The sequence below is a fragment of the Falco biarmicus genome, chromosome 17, assembly GCF_023638135.1.
Source record: "Falco biarmicus isolate bFalBia1 chromosome 17, bFalBia1.pri, whole genome shotgun sequence".
NCBI lineage: Eukaryota > Metazoa > Chordata > Aves > Falconiformes > Falconidae > Falco > Falco biarmicus.
Window position 1 is genome coordinate 5,689,710 of NC_079304.1, and position 14,439 is coordinate 5,704,148.

At 57.2% G+C, this 14,439-nt stretch overlaps 1 protein-coding gene and 3 pseudogenes across 1 annotated transcript; 2 read left to right on the forward strand and 2 right to left on the reverse strand.

Moving 5' to 3' along the window:
* Positions 1–2,161: 2,161 nt before the first annotated feature.
* On the reverse strand, positions 2,162–3,403 carry LOC130160339 (feather keratin Cos2-2-like; annotated as a pseudogene).
* A 2,010-nt stretch (positions 3,404–5,413) lies between these two features.
* LOC130160134 (feather keratin Cos2-2-like) lies at positions 5,414–6,900 on the reverse strand (annotated as a pseudogene).
* Positions 6,901–8,508: 1,608 nt separating this feature from the next.
* LOC130160114 (feather keratin Cos1-2-like) lies at positions 8,509–9,685 on the forward strand. Its single transcript, XM_056362378.1, has 2 exons — positions 8,509–8,590; positions 8,958–9,685. The coding sequence occupies exon 2, from the start codon at positions 8,979–8,981 to the stop codon at positions 9,282–9,284; it is 306 nt and encodes a 101-aa protein (XP_056218353.1). The 5' UTR covers positions 8,509–8,590; positions 8,958–8,978; the 3' UTR covers positions 9,285–9,685.
* A 736-nt stretch (positions 9,686–10,421) lies between these two features.
* On the forward strand, positions 10,422–12,936 carry LOC130160340 (feather keratin Cos2-2-like; annotated as a pseudogene).
* Positions 12,937–14,439: the final 1,503 nt, after the last annotated feature.

Consider the following 14,439-nt stretch of genomic DNA (forward strand, 5'->3'; position numbering starts at 1 on the left):
ATGTTTTTGGTTTGGTATGAGAATAATGTTGATAACACACTGATGGTTTTAGTTGTTGCTAAGTAACATTTATACTAAGTCCAGGACTTTTGGGTTGTTTAGGCCCTGCCAGTGATAAGGCGGGGGGTGTGGGGGTGTGGGGTGTGTGTGCAAGGAAATGGCAGGGGACACAGCCAGGACAGCTGACCCAAACTGGCCAAAGGGATCTTCCATATCATAGAATGTCATGCTGAGTATATAAACTCAGGGGGAGCGGTTTGGGCAGTCTGGTTGTTGCATCGGTAAGCGGGTGGTGAGCGATTGTATTGTGCATCACTTGTTTTGTTTTTTCCCTTTCAGATTTTATTCCTCTCTCCCTCCCCTTTTTGTCACACTACTACTACTACTACTATTATATTTCATTTTACATCAATTATTAAATTGCTGTTATCTCAAGATGTGAGTTTTACCTTTCCTGATTCTCTTCCCCATGCCAATGGGGAGGGTGGGGGGTGGTGTGGTGTGGGCAGGAGTGAGCGAGCAACTGTGTGGTGGTACTTGGTTGCCAGCTGGGGTTAAACCACAACATGTCCTTTAATCATGATTTCATCATATGCAAACTGCTCCATTACACCACTCTCATGAGCAAGAAAATCTGCTTCTTGCAAGCTCCACCAGCCCCTCTTATGTGTCAAAGGACCAAAGGGCTGGAGAACCTGTCCTGTGAGGAAAGAGTGAAGGAGTTAGGCCTTTTTTCTCTGGTGGGGGACCTGATCACAGTATTCCAGTACTTAAAGGCTGTCTACAAAGAGGAGGGAGGCTCTCTCATCACAAGAAGCCTCATGGAGAAGACAAGGGCCAACAAGTACAAGTTGCACCTGGAGAGGTTTTACCTTGACGTAAGAACTACAATTTTTATAGTAAGAACAACCATTCCCTGGAACAGCCTCCCCAGGGACACGGCGGAGTCCCCATTGCTGGAGGTTTGCAAGATGCAACTGGACAAGGTGGTTAGATAATCTCATCTAGGCCTCCTATCCCATGAAAGATTGGACCAGGTTATCTCTGAAGGCCCCTTCAAACCTGGACTATCTTATGATTCTATGATCGTCTCAGTGATGTCCTTCAATCATGACGTCACTTTATACAAACCACTCCACTGCACCACCGTCACGACAAAGAAAATCTGCATTCCAAAAGAGTTTATGGCAATCAAGACTAGCATTTTTGGCAGAGAAAATTAAATGCTGCATGGTTATCGTCCTCTTCATTTCCTAGACTTGTTCACTTAAAGACTCATATGCTATAGGCAGGGAATAGCAGAGAGGAACATGAACTTTTGAACTTCTTCTCTAGAAGGCTTTTGTAGCGATCAAGAGAAATGACGGTCCCCAAAGGGTAAGTCAGCAGGTCCATATTACACTTCTAAGGTGTCAGATTGATGTGCCCAGAGGAGTGTATTGGTATTGATTATCTAGGTCTTCTAGATGACAGCTCTGTTGACTTTGAAGGACTCCACCCCGGGGTCCATTGCCTGGGCGCAGGGCAGAGCAGGGCCTTGGACCCATGCTGGGGAGATGCCTTCCTGGGATTAGTACCAGTACTCGTCCTGCCAGTGTAACTGCCCAGACGGGTCCGGTTCCCCGCACGGCCCAGTGTGAGGCAGGTGTCCTACTGTGAGGGCACAGCCCTGCCTTTCATTGTGCCCATGTGGCTCCAAGTGGAGTGCAGGGTCTGTTGGCGGATAGATGGCCACTGGCTACAGGCTGCAGTGCTAGAAGACCCTGCTCTGCAATGAGGAGCAGTGGTGGTGTAAGCAGAGCTCAGACTGGCCTTGCCTCAGAGCACTGGGTGAGGAAGGGTAGCTGAGTCTGGGCAGGGCCATCTCCAGCATTTGTGCTATGGTTAGGTGGGGGCCTGTCTCGTACTGCCAAAAGGTGCCCAGTGGCCAGTGACATTGAAATAGATGGTTTCTCTGCCCGAAACTGTTGGAAGGAAGAGCCTGAGGGGAACCTTACATCATCCATGGGGTGCCGTGTGTCTGAGTTGTTCTGTTGAGCCCAGTAGTGCCTTGAGGAGATCCGATTCTGTAAGAGTTCCACCCTCCCCTTCCTCCCCCGTTATTCCCCGGGCAGACTGGGAGAGCTGCCACAGAAGGAGGGAGGACTCGGAGGCACAGGCCTGGATGCAGCACAGCTTTAATGAGTCGAAAGAAGAAAAGGAGGTGGCTCCGAGGCAGCGCCAGGGGCAGCCGCTGAGGTGCGGTGGAGCTCCTGCAGGGTGTCCGTCTGCCTGCCCTGCAGAGGGAGGGAGGCCAACAGGTGCCAGCCACGCTGGTGCTGGGAGGCAGCGACAGCAAAGGGAAGAGGGCAAAAAGGCTGAGTGGAAGAAGGGGCCAATGGCACGGAGCTCCATCTCCGGTCCATGTTCTGAGGTCCTGAAGGTTCTTGCCCAAAGCTGTTGCCAGCACCTTTAGCAGGGGCGACACCTGCTGCCGCAGTAGCGGCTGGTGATGCAGGAGAGGTCAAAGCCCCCGGAGTTGATGGGCACTCCCTCAGAGCTGAGGATGCTGCCAACGGCAGCGGAGGTGGAGGAGCCCACGGCGGTGTTCTGCGGGAAGGAGCTGAGGATGGGGCCGGGCAGGGTCACCACCACGGCGGAGGGCTGGATGACGATGTTGGAGCTCTGGCACTGCCTGACACAGGGCTCGTTGCAGCTGCTGGCCAGCGGGGTCGGGCCGCAGGGCTGGCAGGGCTGGCACGGGTTGCAGCAGGACATGGCTTGGGGCTGGAGGTGCACCTGGGAGAGAGGGCAGGGGAAGCCAGAAACGGGGAAACATGAGAAGCAGCACTGCACCCAACCACAGCGGGGCCACCGCATCTCCTGGCCCAGCACACGCTGCCCAGCTGAAAGCCCAGGAGCCACCTCAGCTACGTCCCAGGCTCTCTCTGCAGAAGACCTTCTCCCCCCTTCCCTCTCCCGTGAGAAGCAGCTCCCAGCCCGGGGCTAGCACAGCCCACACGAGCTGAGCCCTCCATGGAGGAAAGACCTGGTCTGGAAGGAGGAGGGCAAGAGACTTCACACGCACCTGATTCCCAAGGAGAAGGGGGCAAGAGAAGCGCATGAGAGCGCAGAGAGTCGGGCCGCCTTTTATAGCAGTCCTGCACTGCCTCGGGCCCAGAGGCACCCTCTGCGGAAGTAATAATTTTCTGACAAGTTCCTGGCAAATGCAGACCATCCCACCTAATGGTATGGGCTGTGTCCTGGTTTCCTGCACCGCTGCCTTTTCATTTCCTTGCTTACGGCACGTGCTTTCCCACATGAAGGCTGCTCTAAGTGCCGGCATGAGAAGGCCAAGGATTTCCGGGACAGGAACGTGCCGGCGCAGGAGGAAGACGCAGCTCAAGTGCTGGTGGCATCCCATGCGGAGAGGTGATGTGCGCCTGGCTCATTCCTGTGGGCTTGCTTGCGGCACAGTTGTCGGGAAAGGGGCACCGCTCCCATGCTTCTCATCTGCGTTGGCCCCAGGACTGCCATGGGAGAGGGCACGGCACATCCTTTCCTCTTGCTCCCCCCATCTCTCTCTGATGGTCGCTCATTGCCATTTCCTGTCTTTCTGTAAGTGTGCAGAGGTTTGCCTGGTTCCGTGCAGGCATGAATGAGCACACGTGTGTCAGCCTGTACTTGCGTGGGTCAGGGTGAAGACCTTGGCCTTCCCGGGGGTGTCCCTGGGCACTGCAGAGCAGCAGATTGCCCTTGCCAGCCAGAGCCCATTACAGCTGAGAGGCGGTGCCTTTGGCCGGGCAGAGAGGTGCCCAGGGAGCTGAAACGCAGCCTCTGCCCCCGCACCCCCACCTCTTGCTCTAAGTACAGGGCCAGGAAAGCCTGCCCGCCCCTGTGGGCCCCTGTCCCTGAATCGGTCCCCTTATGGTGCCGTCTTGCTGGGGGCTGGGGCGGGACGCAGGCTCCTCGTGTCCAGGCCAGGGCCAGGTGCACTTCGGCCTGGTGCTCAGTGAGGCACGGCCTGAGACCTCGTGCCAAATGGGTGTGGAAGGGAAGGGACGGGGCTCCGCATGTTGCTCGGCTGTGAGATGGGGTGCCACAGGGGCAGTCGCGCAGCTCTGAGTCCAGCTCCTTTGGTGTTCAAGCTCCATGAGTTCCAGGTCACGCACAGAACACGGAGTCTGAAGGCCGAGCACGTGTGTCTGGGGAGGCAGAGACAAGGGGTTCAGGGGAAGGTGCCAAAACCCGGCTGCTTCTTCCTGAGCAGGTCAGGTGAAGTCCCTCTTTGCGCAGAAGGAAACTTGTGTGTGCTGACCGCAGCCCCCGCATCCGCAGCCCCCTGCGCTGCTGCGCGGTGGGGGAAATAGAAGAGCCGTGAATGAAGGAGGGAAGCTGAGGCTGTGGAGAAGACGTGGGGACGGGGTGGAGGCATCTTAAGGGCTTTTTTGCTGTTTCTCTCCACCCTGCTCTATTTTTCGTTGGCAATATGTTTGAGGAATGTTCCCCCAGTCAAGTCTGTTTTTCCAGTGAAAGTAACGGGTAAGTGATGCCCCTGGCTTTGCCTCGACCCACAGCCTTTTTCACCTTCTTTCCCCCTCTGTCGCGTTGCGCAGGGAGAGGGAGAGGGAGAGAGCAGCCTGGTGGGGTCTGGAAGCCAGCCAAGGTCTTTTCAGTATTGCCCCACTTATGGTTCATGCAAGTGCCATGAGTGTTTGTCATTTATGTGCTTTTTTCCTGCTTTCTCTCTGTGCCATCAGGAGCAGACTCCTTCTGCCACAGATGTTCCCCTCAGAGGACAGTGGGCAATGATGCCCATTGGCCTCTGCAGGGACCCGCTGTACGGACGTGACGGAATGAGAGGGGACTTGCCGTAGCTACCCTTGCCCTCGGATGCACACCCTGCCCCTTCCTCCTGGAGATGGGTGGGGAGGTGAGGAGGAGGCGGCTGTGGGCTCTAGCCAGGGTGATTTCTCCTGCTATTCCCTCCTTCCGTCCTCGTCGCCACCTTCTGCCTGAGCCTTCTCCCCCAGCACAGCTCCATCCAGAGCAAGAGGAACTGCCCTGAGTGCCCGTGGGGCTGCTGACCTCCCAGGGCCTCCTGCAGCACCGGGCTCGTCCCATGAAGACAGGGCAAGCTGGCATCACCATCCGCAGGGCTTGTTTGGAGGCCAAGGGGACTATTTCTGGGCAGACACACAGCACGGGAAGGGCTGATGGGCACGGGCTGTGCAGTGGCCAGAGATGTTGTCCTCAGCTCCGAGGGACAGCGACCAAAGGAGGCCATGGGGCTGTGTGTGCTGCCCTCCCATTGGTCTAGGAATGAGAAAGGATCCACTTGCTCCCCCATTTGTTCCCTCCCGGCGCATCTCCTTCCTCCCTGCGCAGCTTTAGAGAACATCCAGAGAGGAAAGGACCACACAGAGCCAGGGGCTGGGATGCTGCAGAGTTTAATGAGTCCAAAGAGGGAAACAAGATGTCTCTGAGGGGAGGCCACAGGGAAAGGGTCGCGCGGACAGCCAAGAGCCAGTGCCCCACAGAGGGAGAGGGACAGGCAGGTCCCCCCTAGGCTGGCTTTGGTGGGCCTCATGGCCCAGGGGAGTGGACAAAAACAAAGGCAAAGGAGGAAAAGGAGAGAGTGGAGGAAGGCAACGAGAGGCATCGGTCATGTTTCAAGAGAGCCCAGGCTGGCCCCTTCCTCAGGGCTGACACCCGTTGCAGGAGGCGTGAGGCATGCTCAGCCCCTCTCAAAGCAATGGCCAGAGTCTCCGTCGTTCAGCCTGGCATCATCTTCTGGGTTCCAGCGGATCCTTGTCCGGGCCGTCACCAGCGGCTTTAGCAGGGGCGACACCTGCTGCCGCAGTAGCGGCTGGTGATGCAGGAGAGGTCAAAGCCCCCGGAGTTGATGGCACTCCCTCAGAGCTGAGGATGCTGCCAACGGCAGCGGAGGTGGAGGAGCCCACGGCGGTGTTCTGCGGGAAGGAGCTGAGGATGGGGCCGGGCAGGGTCACCACCACGGCGGAGGGCTGGATGACGATGTTGGAGCTCTGGCACTGCCTGACACAGGGCTCGTTGCAGCTGCTGGCCAGCGGGGTCGGGCCGCAGGGCTGGCAGGGCTGGCACGGGTTGCAGCAGGACATGGCTTGGGGCTGGAGGTGCACCTGGGAGAGAGGGCAGGGAGGAAGCAGAGCACAGGGACACCTCAGGAGCAGCCTGCAACCCCACCAAAAGGAAGCCAAGGCAGGGGGCTGCACAGCGGGAAACAAGGGCTTCTTTGCCCGAGCTCAGCGGGGTCCTGCGCATAGCAGCCAGGCCCAGGGATGCTCATCACTAGCCTGGAGCAAAGGGCCAGCTCAGCCCAGCCTCAGCCTGTCTCCGCGACAGACTGTCTCTCCTCTGACCTCTCCCGCCACCCCCGTCTCGGAGCACTAACATAAGACCAAGGAGCAGGTACCAGCTGAGCTGCCCTCGAAGGCTAGACCCTGTCCTGGAGGAGGAGGTGGAGGAGAAAAGGGGCTTCCAGCTCACCTGGTTCCCAAGGAGAAGGAGGTGACGGAAGCGGCTGAGAGAGCCATCAGTTGGGCTGGCTTTTATACTGGCCCCACGCTGCCTCAGGGCCAAGGCAGCCGCTGCATAAGCAGCAATTTTCCGGCATGCTGCTAATGAACGGAAACATCCCCGGTAATGACATGGCATGTGTTGCTCTTTCCCTCTACGCTGCCCTTGCGTTTCCTGGTTTATGTCATACCCGTCCCGTCACAGACGTCTCTTTTGAGAGCTGCGATGAGAGGGCCCGTGGTTTCCGGGGCAAGGCTGCCTCACTGTGGGCAGAAGACACGGCCTAAGTGCCAGAGGGGTCCAGTGCAGGCAGGTGATGTCAGCCTGGGCTCTCTCTTTTGGGTGTTTTTGTGATCCTTCAGACAGGAACGGCTCCAGCTGCTCTAGCCCTGCAAACTTGGTCTGCTGAGACCTGACCTTGTTTTCGCGTACAAACCAATGGGCATAAAAGGAGCACTGAGACTGCACACTGGTATTTTTGTAATGTCTGCAAGTTCCTCTTGATGTATTGTTCTTACGTAGATGTTTAGAGGAAGAAAGGAAAAGAGATCGTATAGGCCTTATCTTCCAGAATTATTGAATAAAACAAAGTCAGGTTGGATGGAGCTTTGAGCCACTTGTCCAATGAAGAATGTCCCTGCCCAAGGCAGAGGGCTTGGAGCAGGTGATCTTCCATGGTCCCTTTGAACCCAAACATGCTACGAGTCTATCGTTCTATGAAAACGAGTTGTACGTAAGTAGGAATGGACTAAGTCCTTGGAGCCACACAGTGAAGCCGCTTCAATGCTAGAAGGGATGAAATGCTGAAGTACCAGGCATGGGCAGGTGATGTTGAATTGTGCAGGAAATTTTTGGTAAGATGCACAAGCAGAACGGAAGCAAGAAAGTTGATGTCTCCTCCTTCTGAATGAGACTGTCACTACAGGCCGTTGGGTGACACAGAAAAAAGTGACGGACTCACACCCTTGTGAGATACTGTGGAAAGCAGCATGAGCTGCCAGGTTTGAGTATCAGGATGGACGTGAGCCTGCAATATAAGATTGTACAGATACATCGATCAGCATTTTTGAGAGTATAGAGAGTGAGACGAGGAATGAGCAGAAGGAATGAGCTAATAAGGTGATGGAGAGCTGGATACACAGTCCGGCAGTGTAAAAATAACTCCAGCTCTCGGGTGGATTCAGGGAGGTTCTTTGCCCTGTCTGCGGAGTAGTCCCTGGTGCTTCTCTGCGTGCCGGGTGCCACGCTGCCAGATAACATTGGCTCGTTGGGCAGTCCTTAATGGCATGGAATTTAACACGACTAAGTGCCAGATTCATGCACCTAGGACGGAGTAACACCAGATACAAGTATGAATTAGGAGATGAGTTTCTGGAGAGCAGCCCTGCAGAAAAGGGCCATGAGGGGACTACTGGATGGACATCAGGATGGGGTTGGTCAAGCAATGTGGCCCTTCTCCAACTGACCTGCCTGTACTAGGTTATCACAAGCCTGTCAGACCCCTCCATGCTGTGTGACAGGTATGGTGCTCACAGCATTGAGGGCTCATTGAATGTGGAGAAAGGCCCCAAAACCCTCCAGCTGATAAACCCAGGGAAATTTTTCAGAAGGCCAGAGGAGCGGGGATCTCTGTCCACACTGCTGGTAATTCAGCCAGGATGCAGTAGCCAGAGCTACCCTCTCCCTTGCTCTCTAATTCCTGGTCTGCCTTGGATCCATGGATTTTGGAATGCTGGGGCGATGGCCAGGAGAAACTGTTTGCTCTCTGGCCTGTGTGGCGAAAGCCTTGCAGGGCAAAGTAGGGCTGTTTGAGCCCCGCTGCCAAAGCCACGCAGCCTGCATGTGCCAGGGTGACCTGTTTACCCTGTCCTTGCTCCCCCGTCCGCATTGAGCACGCTGAAAACCTGGGGAAGAGCAGGATGTGACAGAGACCAGGCATGCAGGAAAATTGTCACGTCCTTTGGCCCTGAGGCAGCGTGGGGCCAGTATAAAAGCCAGCCCAACTGATGGCTCTCTCAGCCGCTTCCGTCACCTCCTTCTCCTTGGGAACCAGGTGAGCTGGAAGCCCCTTTTCTCCTCCACCTCCTCCTCCAGGACAGGGTCTAGCCTTCGAGGGCAGCTCAGCTGGTACCTGCTCCTTGGTCTTATGTTAGTGCTCTGAGACGGGGGTGGCGGGAGAGGTCAGAGGAGAGACAGTCTGTCGCGGAGACAGGCTGAGGCTGGGCTGAGCTGGCCCTTTGCTCCAGGCTAGTGATGAGCATCCCTGGGCCTGGCTGCTATGCGCAGGACCCCGCTGAGCTCGGGCAAAGAAGCCCTTGTTTCCCGCTGTGCAGCCCCCTGCCTTGGCTTCCTTTTGGTGGGGTTGCAGGCTGCTCCTGAGGTGTCCCTGTGCTCTGCTTCCTCCCTGCCCTCTCTCCCAGGTGCACCTCCAGCCCCAAGCCATGTCCTGCTGCAACCCGTGCCAGTCCTGCCAGCCCTGCGGCCCGACCCCGCTGGCCAGCAGCTGCAATGAGCCCTGTTGCAGGCAGTGCCAGGACTCCGTCGTCGTCATCCAGCCCTCCGCCGTGGTGGTGACCCTGCCCGGCCCCATCCTCAGCTCCTTCCCGCAGAACACCGCCGTGGGCTCCTCCACCTCCGCTGCCGTTGGCAGCATCCTCAGCTGTGAGGGAGTGCCCATCAACTCCGGGGGCTTTGACCTCTCCTGCATCACCAGCCGCTACTGCGGCAGCAGGTGTCGCCCCTGCTAAAGCCGCTGGTGACGGCCCGGACAAGGATCCGCTGGAACCCAGAAGATGATGCCAGGCTGAACGACGGAGACTCTGGCCATTGCTTTGAGAGGGGCTGAGCATGCCTCACGCCTCCTGCAACGGGTGTCAGCCCTGAGGAAGGGGCCAGCCTGGGCTCTCTTGAAACATGACCGATGCCTCTCGTTGCCTTCCTCCACTCTCTCCTTTTCCTCCTTTGCCTTTGTTTTTGTCCACTCCCCTGGGCCATGAGGCCCACCAAAGCCAGCCTAGGGGGGACCTGCCTGTCCCTCTCCCTCTGTGGGGCACTGGCTCTTGGCTGTCCGCGCGACCCTTTCCCTGTGGCCTCCCCTCAGAGACATCTTGTTTCCCTCTTTGGACTCATTAAACTCTGCAGCATCCCAGCCCCTGGCTCTGTGTGGTCCTTTCCTCTCTGGATGTTCTCTAAAGCTGCGCAGGGAGGAAGGAGATGCGCCGGGAGGGAACAAATGGGGGAGCAAGTGGATCCTTTCTCATTCCTAGACCAATGGGAGGGCAGCACACACAGCCCCATGGCCTCCTTTGGTCGCTGTCCCTCGGAGCTGAGGACAACATCTCTGGCCACTGCACAGCCCGTGCCCATCAGCCCTTCCCGTGCTGTGTGTCTGCCCAGAAATAGTCCCCTTGGCCTCCAAACAAGCCCTGCGGATGGTGATGCCAGCTTGCCCTGTCTTCATGGGACGAGCCCGGTGCTGCAGGAGGCCCTGGGAGGTCAGCAGCCCCACGGGCACTCAGGGCAGTTCCTCTTGCTCTGGATGGAGCTGTGCTGGGGGAGAAGGCTCAGGCAGAAGGTGGCGACGAGGACGGAAGGAGGGAATAGCAGGAGAAATCACCCTGGCTAGAGCCCACAGCCGCCTCCTCCTCACCTCCCCACCCATCTCCAGGAGGAAGGGGCAGGGTGTGCATCCGAGGGCAAGGGTAGCTACGGCAAGTCCCCTCTCATTCCGTCACGTCCGTACAGCGGGTCCCTGCAGAGGCCAATGGGCATCATTGCCCACTGTCCTCTGAGGGGAACATCTGTGGCAGAAGGAGTCTGCTCCTGATGGCACAGAGAGAAAGCAGGAAAAAAGCACATAAATGACAAACACTCATGGCACTTGCATGAACCATAAGTGGGGCAATACTGAAAAGACCTTGGCTGGCTTCCAGACCCACCAGGCTGCTCTCTCCCTCTCCCTCTCCCTGCGCAACGCGACAGAGGGGGAAAGAAGGTGAAAAAGGCTGTGGGTCGAGGCAAAGCCAGGGGCATCACTTACCCGTTACTTTCACTGGAAAAACAGACTTGACTGGGGGAACATTCCTCAAACATATTGCCAACGAAAAATAGAGCAGGGTGGAGAGAAACAGCAAAAAAGCCCTTAAGATGCCTCCACCCCGTCCCCACGTCTTCTCCACAGCCTCAGCTTCCCTCCTTCATTCACGGCTCTTCTATTTCCCCCACCGCGCAGCAGCGCAGGGGGCTGCGGATGCGGGGGCTGCGGTCAGCACACACAAGTTTCCTTCTGCGCAAAGAGGGACTTCACCTGACCTGCTCAGGAAGAAGCAGCCGGGTTTTGGCACCTTCCCCTGAACCCCTTGTCTCTGCCTCCCCAGACACACGTGCTCGGCCTTCAGACTCCGTGTTCTGTGCGTGACCTGGAACTCATGGAGCTTGAACACCAAAGGAGCTGGACTCAGAGCTGCGCGACTGCCCCTGTGGCACCCCATCTCACAGCCGAGCAACATGCGGAGCCCCGTCCCTTCCCTTCCACACCCATTTGGCACGAGGTCTCAGGCCGTGCCTCACTGAGCACCAGGCCGAAGTGCACCTGGCCCTGGCCTGGACACGAGGAGCCTGCGTCCCGCCCCAGCCCCCAGCAAGACGGCACCATAAGGGGACCGATTCAGGGACAGGGGCCCACAGGGGCGGGCAGGCTTTCCTGGCCCTGTACTTAGAGCAAGAGGTGGGGGTGCGGGGGCAGAGGCTGCGTTTCAGCTCCCTGGGCACCTCTCTGCCCGGCCAAAGGCACCGCCTCTCAGCTGTAATGGGCTCTGGCTGGCAAGGGCAATCTGCTGCTCTGCAGTGCCCAGGGACACCCCCGGGAAGGCCAAGGTCTTCACCCTGACCCACGCAAGTACAGGCTGACACACGTGTGCTCATTCATGCCTGCACGGAACCAGGCAAACCTCTGCACACTTACAGAAAGACAGGAAATGGCAATGAGCGACCATCAGAGAGAGATGGGGGGAGCAAGAGGAAAGGATGTGCCGTGCCCTCTCCCATGGCAGTCCTGGGGCCAACGCAGATGAGAAGCATGGGAGCGGTGCCCCTTTCCCGACAACTGTGCCGCAAGCAAGCCCACAGGAATGAGCCAGGCGCACATCACCTCTCCGCATGGGATGCCACCAGCACTTGAGCTGCGTCTTCCTCCTGCGCCGGCACGTTCCTGTCCCGGAAATCCTTGGCCTTCTCATGCCGGCACTTAGAGCAGCCTTCATGTGGGAAAGCACGTGCCGTAAGCAAGGAAATGAAAAGGCAGCGGTGCAGGAAACCAGGACACAGCCCATACCATTAGGTGGGATGGTCTGCATTTGCCAGGAACTTGTCAGAAAATTATTACTTCCGCAGAGGGTGCCTCTGGGCCCGAGGCAGTGCAGGACTGCTATAAAAGGCGGCCCGACTCTCTGCGCTCTCATGCGCTTCTCTTGCCCCCTTCTCCTTGGGAATCAGGTGCGTGTGAAGTCTCTTGCCCTCCTCCTTCCAGACCAGGTCTTTCCTCCATGGAGGGCTCAGCTCGTGTGGGCTGTGCTAGCCCCGGGCTGGGAGCTGCTTCTCACGGGAGAGGGAAGGGGGGAGAAGGTCTTCTGCAGAGAGAGCCTGGGACGTAGCTGAGGTGGCTCCTGGGCTTTCAGCTGGGCAGCGTGTGCTGGGCCAGGAGATGCGGTGGCCCCGCTGTGGTTGGGTGCAGTGCTGCTTCTCATGTTTCCCCGTTTCTGGCTTCCCCTGCCCTCTCTCCCAGGTGCACCTCCAGCCCCAAGCCATGTCCTGCTGCAACCCGTGCCAGCCCTGCCAGCCCTGCGGCCCGACCCCGCTGGCCAGCAGCTGCAACGAGCCCTGTGTCAGGCAGTGCCAGAGCTCCAACATCGTCATCCAGCCCTCCGCCGTGGTGGTGACCCTGCCCGGCCCCATCCTCAGCTCCTTCCCGCAGAACACCGCCGTGGGCTCCTCCACCTCCGCTGCCGTTGGCAGCATCCTCAGCTCTGAGGGAGTGCCCATCAACTCCGGGGGCTTTGACCTCTCCTGCATCACCAGCCGCTACTGCGGCAGCAGGTGTCGCCCCTGCTAAAGGTGCTGGCAACAGCTTTGGGCAAGAACCTTCAGGACCTCAGAACATGGACCGGAGATGGAGCTCCGTGCCATTGGCCCCTTCTTCCACTCAGCCTTTTTGCCCTCTTCCCTTTGCTGTCGCTGCCTCCCAGCACCAGCGTGGCTGGCACCTGTTGGCCTCCCTCCCTCTGCAGGGCAGGCAGACGGACACCCTGCAGGAGCTCCACCGCACCTCAGCGGCTGCCCCTGGCGCTGCCTCGGAGCCACCTCCTTTTCTTCTTTCGACTCATTAAAGCTGTGCTGCATCCAGGCCTGTGCCTCCGAGTCCTCCCTCCTTCTGTGGCAGCTCTCCCAGTCTGCCCGGGGAATAACGGGGGAGGAAGGGGAGGGGAAGGGGAGAACTCCCTGCAGTGGATTCTATCACTTGGCAATATGCTAAATTAATTTAACGGTTTTTTTTTTGTGGATGAACCGATGGTAATTGCTTTTGAAGGATGGTCAGCTTAGCAGGTGTGTCATGCTCCATCGGGCAATGACAGTATCAGCTCTCAGCCAGCATTCTCTCCTGGTCCTAATCACACATAATGTAACCCCCACCCATGGTCTATAGATACATAGCTGTCAGGCATCTTGGATATTTGAAGCAGGCAATTAAGAATGAGACAATCAAGAAACCAAAGCACCCAGGAAACACAGACATTCAGTGAGTTACAACAGGTGTCAGTGGTTGTTACAGACTGAGGCCCAAGCAGTTTTCCTCACATGGGACACCAATTGTCACAGCACGAGCAAAACTAGCAAGCTGCCACAAGGCTTTACCATGGGTCACATCCTACTGTCCATGCTGTGTCTCCATCCTCCAGAGGCCAGGCCACACTGCTGCTTCTCTCGGCTACATCCAGCTCCTCCCTGCTCCTCCTCCAACCAGCCTCTCTCCCACACGCCTCAGGGCTATTTAACCACTTAGCAGGATGAGCTGCAGCTGCACATCGTCCGTGACAATAACCCACTGCCTTTGCGGCAAGGCCACAGCTGCATGTTATCAATGTAATCAGCCCACTGCCTTCATTCCTCTACAAGCAATATCATGCCATGGTCAGTTGCAGCAAACCAGCAGTGTTGGTCAGATGTCTGCCAAGTCCTCTCTGCTCTGGTCTACCACCCACACCTCTGCCCAGGCATGGTCAGACCTTCACCTTGGATAGTCAGGTTCTGTCAGTTGGCAACAGGTTCTGATTATCCGTCTGACAGCAATAGAGAGAATAGATTTAACCGACCACAGCTTTATTCCTTCAGTCTGGTCTGGGCAGCTGATTCCTCCCGGTCATGTACTGGGCCACAGCAAAGAAGAGCAGGACATCTGTAAGTGATGTCATTCCCCCGGGCTTCCCACATCTCCCAAGGTGGGCACATGCTCCCATGTGCCATTATTTCCTCCATGTGTCTTCTAACCTTGGTGGGGAATGGCCTCCTCATTGTCACTGTGTGGAGCAGTCAGCACCTGCAGACCTTGCTGAATTTCTACATCCTCATCAGGCCCCCTTCATGGAGGCCTGGTATACCATCACTGGCGTGTCAAAAACGATGTAGATGTTCTTGTCACCAGAAAAAATGCTGGTGTTGCCTGCTGGCAGGCACAGCCATTCTTCCCCTTTTTCCTGGTTATCACTGAGTTTGTGATCCCCTCAGTGATGTCCTGCCCTGGTTTTGGCCAGGGTGGAGTTAGTTTTCTTCTCCATAGCTGGTACAATGCTATGTTTTTGGTTTGGTATGAGAATAATGTTGATAACACACTGATGGTTTTAGTTGTTG

Bases quoted from the DNA above. Each gene is read 5' to 3' on its own strand.
- LOC130160114 (XM_056362378.1), top strand. From the start codon at position 8,979: ATGTCCTGCTGCAACCCGTGCCAGTCCTGCCAGCCCTGCGGCCCGACC.